The following is a 12,201-nucleotide window of genomic DNA, read 5'->3' on the forward strand; positions in this document are numbered from 1 at the left end:
GAGTGGCTGTTACTATTGTCCTTTGGGATGTCCTGCCTAAAATGGGGAATATTTACCTCATAAGGTAGTAGAGAATTTTAAAGTCAACTTTGGTAAAGTCTCTAACATGGTGCTTGGCACATAGTAGGGTGTGTTAATTTTTCTCCCTTCCCTGCAGGCCATTCCCCTGCTCTCCCTCTACGATTTTCCATAACACAGTTTTTACTTGGAACCAGTCAGTCTTCTGCCAAGAGCCTCAGTTTGGTTGTGCACTCCTACAACTACTATTTTTGGCTTGGCTTCCTCTCCAGCCACACAGTTGCCTATTGTACCAGCTAGTTGGTGTAAGTCCCCGACCTCAGAGGAAGCTGGCTACTTACCATTTAGCTGTGTTTTCTGACAGTGTGCCATCCTTGGTAACTTGTTTTTCTTTACCACTGTTGAATTATCTGTAATAATGTCTTGTGTGATCCTGAAATTGGAGTTAGAATTAGAAATTTAAGTTGCTAAAGTAGGCCTCCTAGAGGTATAACTGAGCAGGCAAAAATGCTCTGGTGACTCTTGAGGTCAACAACAGCTTTTGCACTGTTTTGAGCGATATAAGTATTTAAAGAGTTGAGAGCGAAACACGTTCAAAGGAAGTAAAGTTGCTAAGTAACTGGGAGTTTTGTATAATTTTCTGTAAGTCAACACATAGCATTCCTAACTTGTTTTACCTGCAAATGCTGTGGCATTTCAGTATCATTTCACGAGTGAGGACGGTATGGTTGTAGCATGGCTAGAGACTGTGTGGGGTAGGATCCAGAGGTGCTGCAGAGAGCTCAGCTTCATTCTCCACATAGGTGTCCTCAGAGCTTGGAAGGAACTGAACTTTCTGCCACAAACATAATCTGTTGACACCACAAACATATGTTTTAAGACACTGCTGAATATTGTTTTGAGGTAGAAAGGTAAAAATCCTACCGTTCACCTCAGCTGCTCTTCCCCTTACAGAGCTTGTGTTTTATCCCTTGGTGACTTGTGGATGACTCAGAACTTTAAAGTGGTGGGTATCAGAAATGGGGAGGAGATGTTAGACAGGGGGTGTCATTTGTGCTATAGCCCGTGCCTTCCTGTTTTCTGTGCTTCTGTGAGTTTCCAGCTTACATTAGTATAGCCAGAAAGTTTTCTGCAAATCAGTTATCCCCTTAACTAGTAGTTGAAAAGAATATTTTCTGTCTGACTTACACATGACCTTGGATTCATGTGCTAACACAGGTAAGTCAGGGTTGGAGAACCAGTCTGTCTCTCTAAGCTATAAAGACAGCTTCTATGTAGAATTAATTTATTCCCACCAAATATAAAACAAAAGTTAATAACTTTTTTTAAGAAATGAAAATTGTTTTATATTTAAGATTATTGGATAATATGTGATGCTTTATTGAGTAATTAAAATCATTTCATACTTAAATTTACCTAGTCAGGTTGAAGGGAAGGAAGATGTGCTAGGGATAGAGTGAGGAGAATTGTTGGTGATACCCCTGTGACCTTACTGGGTGTGGTCACATTCCACATAGCAGATACTATAGGCTCTATAGTGAATCTTTCCCGTGAGCTTCTGAGAGCAAGAACTAAAGCACAGTAAATTGAGGAAGTTCTTGGATGTTACAATTAGACTTCGTTTTTAGTCCTACCTTCTGAGTTTACTTCTTACTAGGAAGATTTAATTTCTGGCCCCTGGTCCCGTTTGTGGATTGTGATGTTAAAATTGTATCATAAGGTGATTACAAGAACTACTTAGGGTTATGAATATCTGCAGTTACTTAGCGTGGTGATTGGAACACAGCATGTGATCAATAAATGTTAGTTTCTGTAGTTATTGGATTAGCAAATGGGGGGATGAGGATCTGTGAGTGACGCCGGTTAGGAAAGAGGACATTAATAAGCCATTCACACCTTATTTACTTGACTTTGAGCTTTTGGTATTGTTATTTTTCCTTTGCCTTTTTGGAAAACACATAAGTAGACATCACTATCTTAGTTCTTTGGAACTACTTTGTCTGTCACTTTCACTTCTGTTAGGAAGGAGTCATCTTTGTGTGCAGTGTGCACTGTGATGGTCAGAGTTCCCGAGCAGCTATGTAGAACTGAAGGCTCTAAACATGAGGTACACATGAGTACACATGTAGGCTTATGTAGCCTGTGTGCGAGTAATCTCACCTCATCCAGTCCCACTCTTGCTGACTTGAAAACACCCTACATAAATCTCAGACACTGACTCTGTATATCGTGTGTACAAATGTGACTGCCATGAGTTCAATTTATTTTGTTCTATTTTTATTAGTTAAAGATCATCAGTACATATCTGAGGTATTTTTGAGACAGCCATGGAGGCTTGACATTTGAGAATAGAACTCTTTTAAGCTGGATTCCTCACCAGGATAGAAAGCAATGTGGTTATTAGGGCACGGATTTTTACCATATTAGAATCGAAATTGCAAAAATGTTAACAATTTTTAACCAACATTTTTTTGTTTAAGTCACTGTGGTAAGAAGGCATTATGTCACAGTGTAATTAGCAGTTTTTTCCTCTGTGATACAGGAAGAATAGTGTGCTGTGAAGTCTGATAGAGTGCCTCAGTTGTGAGACAGAATTCCTGTGAGATTATAGTTGGGTAGTCTGTCTTGCCTTGGGCTAACAGTTTCAGGAAGGAGAGATTACAGGAGTGACCAAGGCTACAGCAATTTCCTCAATCAAGCCTCATAGCCCACAGCTACCTTTGCTCCCTGGCAGGCCCCTCAGTTTCTTCCTCTAGAGAGAAGTTGTTCCTCGATATATGCATTAATAAACACAGTTCTGTCTGTTGGTGGAGGTCAAATTCTGTCTCTTTTTGATGCCCCAGAAATTTAACATTAAATCATTATTATGATAAATAATACAAAATGAATTTTAAGGGATAGAAGGTGTGTTATAGAGATGAAGTATCATGGCAGTGGGTCAGAGCAGTGAGCAGAATCAGACTTGCTGTGTATACTCCATGTATGATCTTGAGCAAACTCCTTGTCCTTTCTTTACTGTAGGTTTTTCATTGCAAAGTGGGGTAAGTGCCTTCAACTAGAGTCATAATAACTATGATAAAACATTTACTGTGCTTAATGTAGCGCCTTACATGTGAACAGTTAGATTTTATAAAGCTGATTAAAATGTTTTTGCGATTGAAACTCATCTGTTACTCTTAATCCATTATTTGATAATATATAAAATATGACATTTTTAAAAAGCAAGAGAAAAGATAAGGTTTAGATATACCATAGTGATATCTGCCTGTTATCTTAGCATTCATAGCATCTTTTAGGCTGAGGCAGGAGAATTGTGAATTTGAGGACAATCCTGGTCTACAGATTAAATTCAATAACAGGACCTCATCTCACCAAACAAAGAAATAAGGTCAATGCAATTCATAATCTTAGGACACATTTGGTATATATAATATATTCTAATCTATGTGCTTGAGTGATCAGAATTAAAAATAAACTCAAGTGTTTAGAGAAAACGTGCTGCAGATCAGATTTCTGAGGCTAATATGAATATAGTTTTTGATTTTAACTGTTAATGGTAAGTATGAGAAAGGCTGGAGGGGATTAAAAGCTTACAAAAGATGGAGAATGTCTAAGGAGACACCTTAGAGAAAAGATGATTCTTTTTGGATTTTATGAACCTTTGCATCATAAAAATTATATTCAGAGTTACAGCATCTGTTCACAGTATGATGACAACCATAGCTTGATCTTTTGGGATCAAAGGTTGATCTTTTGATTTGTAAGAGGAAGTTTTTACTTATTTGTGTTCTGTTTTAGTGTTCAGTCACCAGTGACTTGGATTTTCCAGCACAAGTCATCCCGTTAAAGACCCTGAATGCAGTCGCCTCGGTGCCTATAATGTATTCTTGGTCGCCTTTACAACAGAATTTTATGGTATGTAAGTAATGTAGCCTTTGCTTGTTCTGCTCTCAAATGTCAGCCTCCATGGCTGTCTCAAAAACACCTCAGATATGTGCTGATGATCTTTAACTAATAAAAATAGAACAGAATAAATTGAACCCATAGCAGTCACATATGTATACTCTGAACCTGAACATTATATATGCTAAACTCTACATTTCCCCTTTATTACTCACACTTTGCTTTTGTCTCAATATTTGTTTGTTTCTTTCTTTAAATTTCTGATAACAAACTCAAAATTTGTTGACTAGTGATGTTTTGAAATCATTTAATCTTCCTATTTCTTAGTTGCCTGATGGCCACCTGTGTGTTTCATGGCTTTTTCCAGTGTGTCCTTTCCTGTTGATTGTTATCATAGTCTGATCTGAGGCTTGTACTACTTGAAATGTTGTCTTTGTCTTCCAGCGAGTCTTTGCCATTATGTTCTGTTTTTCAGAGTTAACGTCCTAAAACTTTTCTAAAGCATTTAACCAATGCCTTGTTCAAGGGCTTTTTCGATTAAGCCTGCCCTAACTTAGGTTTTGGACACATGCTTCAGGACCGTCTAGTCTTTTGTATCGTTACTGTCATGTACTTGGCTGTATAGTTTTCTTCCTTAGATGATTGGTTTTTGTCCTTTGTGTTCTCAGATATTCTAGTCTCTCTACATTTTCTTTGATTGGCCTTTCCCAGCTGGTTGTCACGCTTTGATGTAGATTTGCTTGTCTTGTTCACTAGCATAATCAGCTTTGATGTATGACTTGTTCACCAAATTACTGAAATAGTTTCTGTTGCTGTAGAGTATTTTGATTTTACAAGTATAAATCCTTTTGGCATAGAATGACAAGACCATTGATAGTCTTTTATATTAGTATCAGTTTTTTCCCCCCTTGCTGTGATAAATCACCAAGACCAAGGCAATTTATAGAAGGAAGAGTTTATTTGGGCTTATGGTTCCAGGGGGATAAGAATTACCATGGCAGCCAGAGGCGTGGTGGCTGGAGGAGCATGAAGCTAAGAATCCCATCGTAACTGAATCACTAAACAGAGTGGGGAGTTGGGGATGCTGACTGGAAGTGGAGTGAGCCATGGAATCTTAAAACGTTATCCAGTGACACACTTCCTCAAGCAAGGTTGTACTTGCTAAACCTTCTAAACAGTGCTACCAACTAGGAACCAAGTGTTCAAATACAGAAACCTAGGGAGGGCGTTTCTCATTCAGATCTCCAGAGTATCCCTAGATTTTTATTGTATTGAATATTTTAATTATTAGATCACCAAATAAAGTTTTTAAAAACTCTTTGTTGATGAGTATTTGTAGTTTATTTGGATAAGCCACATATCATCAGTTCTATTAAGGTACCTTCCAATTTAGTATCTGCAATCAGAGTGTCTTAAACTTGAGGTCTCATGTAACCTGCAGCAGTTTTCTTTCTTAGATTAAGTGTAGTTATAGTTTTCTCTACAGATCTGGATAAAGACAAGTACTCATGGAAAATACTGGTTTTAGTTATCTCATTAACTTTTTTTGTGTGGTACCAGGAATTAAACTCAATGCTCAGAATGCTGGGCAAGTGTATCACATTTAAGTCTCACACCGAGGGCTTAAGTTTTAAGTTTTATGTGTATGTGTCCTACGTAATTACACACACACACACACACACACACACACACACACACACACACACACACAAGTATGTATGTATTTGTGTTTATCATGACAAATGTATAGGGGGTCAGCATGTGGGGAGTTAGTTCTCTGCCTACCACATGGGTCCCAGGGATTGAGTTCTGGTTGTCAAGCATGGTCTTTACCTGCTGAGCCATCTCTCGGGCCTTCAAGTTTTAAATAAATGCTTAAAGTCTAGTTTAAAAATTAGAATATATCTGGTTTTAACTTTTCTTTCTTTCTTCCTTTCTTTTTCTCTCTTTTCCCTTCTGTCTGTCTTTCTTCCTTTCTTCCTTTCTTCCTTTCTTTCTTTCTTTCTTTCTTTCTTTCTTTCTTTCTTTCTTTCTTTCTTTCTCTCTCTCTCTCTCTCTCTCTCTCTCTCTCTCTCTCTCTCTCTCTCTTCCTTCCTTCCTTCCTTCCTTCCTCCCTTCCTCCCTTCCTCCCTTCCTCCCTTCCTCCCTTCCTCCCTTCCTTCCTTCCTTCCTTCCTTCCTTCCTTCCTTCCTTCCTTCCTTCCTTCCTTTCAGGTGGAAGATGAAACTGTTTTACATAACATTCCTTATATGGGGGATGAAGTTCTGGATCAGGATGGCACTTTCATTGAAGAACTAATAAAAAATTATGATGGAAAAGTGCATGGTGACAGAGGTGAGCTATATGTATATTCTCTTTAGTTGAGGGTCTGAGGGTTTTCTTGTTGCCATGACAGTGGCAACTCTTAAAAGGAAAGCATTTGATTGGGGCTTGCTAACTGTTGAGAGGTTTATTTAGTCCAGCCAGGCGTGGTGGCACACGCCTTTAATCCCAGCATTCAGGAGGCAGAGGCAGGCAGATTTCCGAATTCGAGGCCAGCCTGGTCTACAAAGTGAGCTCCAGGACAGCCAGGGCTATACAGAGAAACCCTGTCTTGAAAAACCAAAAAAAAGAAAAAAAAAAAGTTTATTCCATTATCATCATGGCAGGAAGCATGGTGGCACACAGGCAAGTCTGGTGCTGGAGAAGGAGCCTAGAGTTCTACATCTGGATGGCAGAAAGCAGGAAGAGAGAGTTACACTTAATCAATACTAATTTTCTGGGGTGTTGCTGTGCCCCCCCTTTACTCCTTAATATCTATTGGAGGTTTCTGCCTCATTTTTGTTCGTATAATTCCCAAGTAATTGACACAGAAACAGTTCATATTTATTTACAGGCTGTAATCCTAGACTAGGCAGATTCTGAGCTCTTCTATATACAAACGACAGGCCCCGTGTACTTTCAGTTTGCATTTTACTCAACTTGCTCTGTACCATGTGTGTCCTCAGGACCAGCTTCTCTCTCATCTTTTCCTCCTTCCTCCAGGTCTCTCTAGAAATCTTCCTTGGTTATAAGTCCTACCTTCTCTATGCCCAGTCATAAACCCAGCCATTTATTGATCAATCAGTTATGATTGAGGAGTATTCTTTGCAGTACCGGTGTTACTGCAATGCCCCAAGATCAGGTTGTAGTCTGGACCAGGGCATAGAACTCAGGTTCTGAATCCACAGGTCACAAGGCTAACCCCAACAGCCACTGGGTCTGGCTTAAGCACCTAAGACCTCAAAGCCTGCCCCCACTGACACACTTCCTCTAGCAAGGCCACACCTACTCCAGCGGTGCCACACTTCCTAAGCATGCCACTCCCTGTGGGCCGATCAACATCATTTTCATTCAGACTGTCATAGAAGGGTTTCTTAAGTATATATAGAGTTCATAAAAAATCTTTTTAATAATAAAACTAACTTTTGTAGTTGACTATAAAGAGCTAGTCTGGGCTTATAGGCATAAATTTTTAGTGTTTCTTTAGTTTTTCCATTTGAGGATCTTATTTGCCACTTGGTAACCATCAGTAACTGGTTATAAACTCCAGCAGCAACAACACATAGATTTTATAGGAATAGAGTGTGTGATTTTTGGTAAGCTTTCAATAGTAAAACTAAGTTTAAAGATCTGTGTATGGGGCATGTGCTTCAGAAAGGCTTTCTGCTCAACAATGCCTTCCTCAGGGCAGCCAGAGCCCGTGAAATTAAGTTAACAGAATCCTGGATTCAGGTTTCTGAACAGGAGGCTCTCTTGATATCTGAGCAAACGGAGATGTGGTCATATCATAATGCAAAACAGGTTTGAAGTGGTCAGTCAGTGACACAGATTGGAAGGAAGCTAAAACTACAGGTCTTTATGGATTAAGGGAGTAATACAGCCTGGATCAGCTGGAGAGGGTTGATTCCTGAGAAGGTAAATGCTGTTTTCTTTGCTGGCTGTGAAATTGATCTTGACTGTCCTTACTGCCCCTCAGGTTACACTGCTGATAGGCCTTCACGATTCTTCCAGATTAGAAAAGACAGACATAAACTTGTCATTATCTTTTTCCCTCTGTTTTTGACATTTGACTTTTAGAATGTGGATTTATAAATGATGAAATCTTTGTGGAGTTGGTAAATGCTCTTGGTCAATATAATGATGATGATGATGACGATGATGGAGATGATCCAGATGAAAGAGAAGAAAAACAGAAAGATCTAGAGGATAGTCAAGATGGTATGTTCAGTATTGGTTTTTTGTTTGAACTTTATATAATTCTTTTAAAAAAAAGTATCAGGCTGGTAAGATGACTCGGTGGGTAAGGGTGCTTAGTACCAAGCTTGATAAATAAAGTTTGATCCCTGGAACCCACTCTATAGAAGAAAAGAACTGACTCTACTGAGTTGCCCCTGATCTTCACATCAGCACATGGTGGCATACATACACCATATAATTAATACATGTAAATAATGTAAAAACCACCCATGTATGGGTATAATGAAACTACCCCCTTTTTGTTAAGTGTATGATCAAATATATTTTCTGCAGCATTTCATTCTCCACTAGAGCTTTTTTGTTTCCTTTGCCAAGCAGAAGGACATAATCCTTTTTTGCACTTTGCTGATGAGTTATCATAATTATCTTTATAATAATATCATATATATCATGTATAAGTTGTATACTAACTTCATATATACCAGCTTATCCTTCCACAGCTTTACAATGCATATGTTATTATCAGCTCCATTATATATTGGAAATAGGTTTAGGGAGGTTAAAGGCTAAGAAACTTAAGATAGCTATATTGGGAAAAAGTAGAATCTGAGCCCCAAGTTGATGACCTAGGTCTGACTTGAGAGCTGTGCTATTGCCTCTACACTTGTTAGGTGTTGCTAGAAAGCAGTCTACCCCAAATAGTAGAGAGTCCATAATGCTATCTTGTACTTAGCAAGCTGACTGTTAAGACAGCATAGCAGAAGCTGGGCGTGGTGGCGCACGCCTTTAATCCCAGCACTCGGGAGGCAGAGGCAGGCGGATTTCTGAGTTCGAGGCCAGCCTGGTCTACAAAGTGAGTGCCAGGACAGCCAGGGCTACACAGAGAAACCCTGTCTCGAAAAACCAAAAAAAAAAAAAGACAGCATAGCAGAGTTAAGTGGGGGAAATTGCATCAAAAGACATGTATTCTTTATAACAGAAATACACTTAGGAGTCAGTAAGTGATTGCTAAGTTCTTCCATGTGATGGACAGATCTGAAAGTGGATTAATGATCAGCTCTGACACAAAGCTATTAGTTTCAAATAATCAACATTTGGGGGATCTGTCTTCCTGTACTCTTAGCATCTCATACTTGAATTTTATATTTGTCTTTCTAGTATTTGACAGGATTTTCCATTAGAAGTTAGTAATACAGGGTTTGGTGACACCTTGTAATCTCAGTTCTTGAAAGCGAAAGCAGGAGAGTCAGAAGTTCAAGGTCATCCTTATCTACATAATGAGTTTTATGCCATCTTGGACTAAACTAGGCAAACCTCCCCCCACAAAACAAAGCAAAACCCCCAAGCCAGTGTTAGTGCGTCATCCTGGTCATACTAGCACTTGGGAGTCAGAGACAATAAGACAGAAAAGTTGGCTAGCGAGATGGATCAGTGGATAAGAGTGCTTGCTGAGCAAGTCTTGACCTGATTTCAGTTTCTTAATTCCAAAGAGGAAGGAGAGCACTGACCCACAAAAGTTCTTCCCTGACCCTCACACGTGCACAGTGGTGTGCACACCATGTGTCTTCACTCAGGTGCACATGAGCACACATACATGTACATACAAAAAAATAATAAAGTAATCATCGGAGGCTGGAAGTCAACCTGGTCTACTTAGTTGCAAGCCAACTAAGACTACGCAGTCTCAAAGATTACTCCCTCCCCAACAACCCCCCAAAAGTGAACCAAAGGTGACAAGTTCTTAGAAAATCAGCTTTGTTGAGATGCTGTGATACAGAGAAAATGAAATTGAAACTTGTTTCTTCCATTTCCTCCCTTATCACAATTCACTGTTTAGATAAAGAAGCTTGCCCACCTCGGAAATTTCCTGCTGATAAAATATTTGAAGCCATTTCTTCAATGTTTCCAGATAAGGGCACAGCAGAAGAACTGAAAGAAAAGTAAGATTTTTTTTTCTTTTTAATTTGGTGCAGTTGTGCATGTTATCTTGGTTTATTATTTCAAGTATTCTCTCTCTCTCTCTCTCTCACACACACACACACACATATACACACTTGTATATTAGAAAAATTTTAGTTTTTATTGAGTATATATATATTTATATATATATATATATATATATATATATATATATATATATATATATATATGAGAATTCACGCATGTTATCTGCCTGTGTACAGTTTATACTAGGATATTCTGGACGCTGGTAGAGAGTTTTATAGTTCATCCAAACTAGTAAACTTTTAAGAAAAATCAAACCCTTGGAAACCTTTGAGAAACTTTCAAAAAAGTGATTTTTCTTTGTGTTTTACTTACATCGTTTGTTTGTTTGTCTAATGTCAGATATAAAGAACTCACGGAGCAGCAGCTCCCAGGTGCTCTGCCTCCTGAATGTACTCCAAACATTGATGGACCAAATGCCAAATCTGTTCAGAGGGAGCAAAGCTTGCATTCATTTCATACGCTCTTCTGTCGACGATGTTTTAAGTATGACTGCTTCCTACATCGTAAGTGCAGTTATTGTACGTTTTCATTTTCTATCTTTGCTGTTGAAATCTGTAGTAAAGCAATTTGCTGTCAGTTACCACAACCAAAATGTACTGCCGGCCAATCTTAGTGAGGATTGAGAAATACATTACATCCCTGTACTGAGACTTTTACACTCCCTGAGGATTCCTCTGACATCTTTTGTACACATTTTATTCCATTCGCTGCTTCCCATTAACTTGAAGCTCAGTGACTCTTTACAAGGCTGTTTTATAATGAAGTTATTACAGTGAAGGAGGTCAGAGCAGTATTACAGATATTTATGAACAAATTTTGTTGTTAATGAATTGGTGAAAAGGCATTTATATAAACAATTACTTGCCTAGTGTTAAAATATTTTTGTTTCTTTTTGATCCTTCGAATAATTGGTTTTTTTAAATATTTTTTATTAGATATTTTCCTCATTTACATTTCCAATGCTATCCCAAAAGTTCCCCATACATCCCCCCACCCCCCCACTCCCCTACCCACCCACTCCCACTTTTTGGCCCTGGCATTCCCCTGTACTGGGGCATATAAAGTTTGCAAGTCCAATGGGCCTCTCTTTCCAGTGATGGCCGACTAGGCCATCTTTTGATACATACGCAGCTAGAGTCAAGAGCTCCGGGATACGGGTTAGTTCATAATGTTCCACCTATAGGGTTGCAGATCCCTGTAGTTCCTTGGGTACTTTCTCTAGCTCCTCCATTGGGGGCCCTGTGATCCATTCAATAGCTGACTGTGAGCATCCACTTCTGTGTTTGCTAGTCTCAACAGTAAGTTTTTTTTTTTTTGTTGTTGTTGTTTTTTTTGTTTGTTTTTTTTGTTTTTTTTCGGAGATGGGGCTTCTCTGTGTAGCCCTGGCTGTCCTGGAACTCACTCTGTAGACCAGGCTGGCCTCAAACTCAGAAATCTGCCTGCCTCTGCCTCCCAAGTACTGGGGTTAAAGGCGTGCGCCACCACTGCCTGGCCGAATAATTGTTTTATAAGTACTTCATATTTCAAAACAAGCAAACATAAAATGTCCTTAATGTCAGTATGAAAACTAATTTTTTTCCTTTGGCATTTCTAGGAAATGAGGTTTCTTAGTAAAATTTCCAGGTAACTGGAATTTGTTTTGTTTTTTTTGAAATAGTGTCTCATACTTCGTATGTAGCTGAGGCTAGCCTTGAACTGTTGATTTTCATGATCCTTTTGATTCTCCTGCCTCAACTTCTTGAGCTCTAAAATTACAGGAGCATACCACCATATCCCACTAAAGTTGGAATTCTCTACAGGCTGGTGTGTGGGTTTGTTTGTTTTCTGTAGTATTAGAGATTGAACCCAGGGCCTTGCCTCTGCTGGGCACACATTATACTATAGCCACAGCCCATCCCTGCACACACTCCCATTAAGACACACCCCCATCCCTGAACACTCCCAGTAAGCCACATCCCCATTCCTAAAATTTGCAGTGAATAAAATGTCATTCCACCCCACCCCCATCCCCTCACCCCGTTTTCTTTGTATAACCTTGGCTCTCCTGGAACAAGC

At 39.1% G+C, this 12,201-nt stretch overlaps 1 protein-coding gene across 9 annotated transcripts in view; it reads left to right on the top strand.

Annotated features, from left to right (window-relative positions):
• Ezh2 (enhancer of zeste 2 polycomb repressive complex 2 subunit) overlaps positions 1 to 12,201 on the top strand; it is a 63,449-nt gene that overhangs the window by 33,335 nt on the left and 17,913 nt on the right. For all 9 annotated transcript variants that reach the window (XM_085840641.1, XM_085840648.1, XM_085840647.1 and 6 more), the window contains exons 4-8: positions 3,817 to 3,933; positions 6,135 to 6,255; positions 8,020 to 8,160; positions 9,977 to 10,079; positions 10,486 to 10,649. In XM_085840641.1, the coding sequence (XP_085696767.1) occupies positions 3,817 to 3,933; positions 6,135 to 6,255; positions 8,020 to 8,160; positions 9,977 to 10,079; positions 10,486 to 10,649 (646 nt within the window). The remainder of the gene's footprint in view (positions 1 to 3,816; positions 3,934 to 6,134; positions 6,256 to 8,019; positions 8,161 to 9,976; positions 10,080 to 10,485; positions 10,650 to 12,201) is intronic.

Source organism: Mus caroli, unplaced genomic scaffold (genome assembly GCF_978045245.1).
Source record: "Mus caroli unplaced genomic scaffold, Mus_caroli_1 scaffold_7, whole genome shotgun sequence".
Classification (NCBI taxonomy): domain Eukaryota; kingdom Metazoa; phylum Chordata; class Mammalia; order Rodentia; family Muridae; genus Mus; species Mus caroli.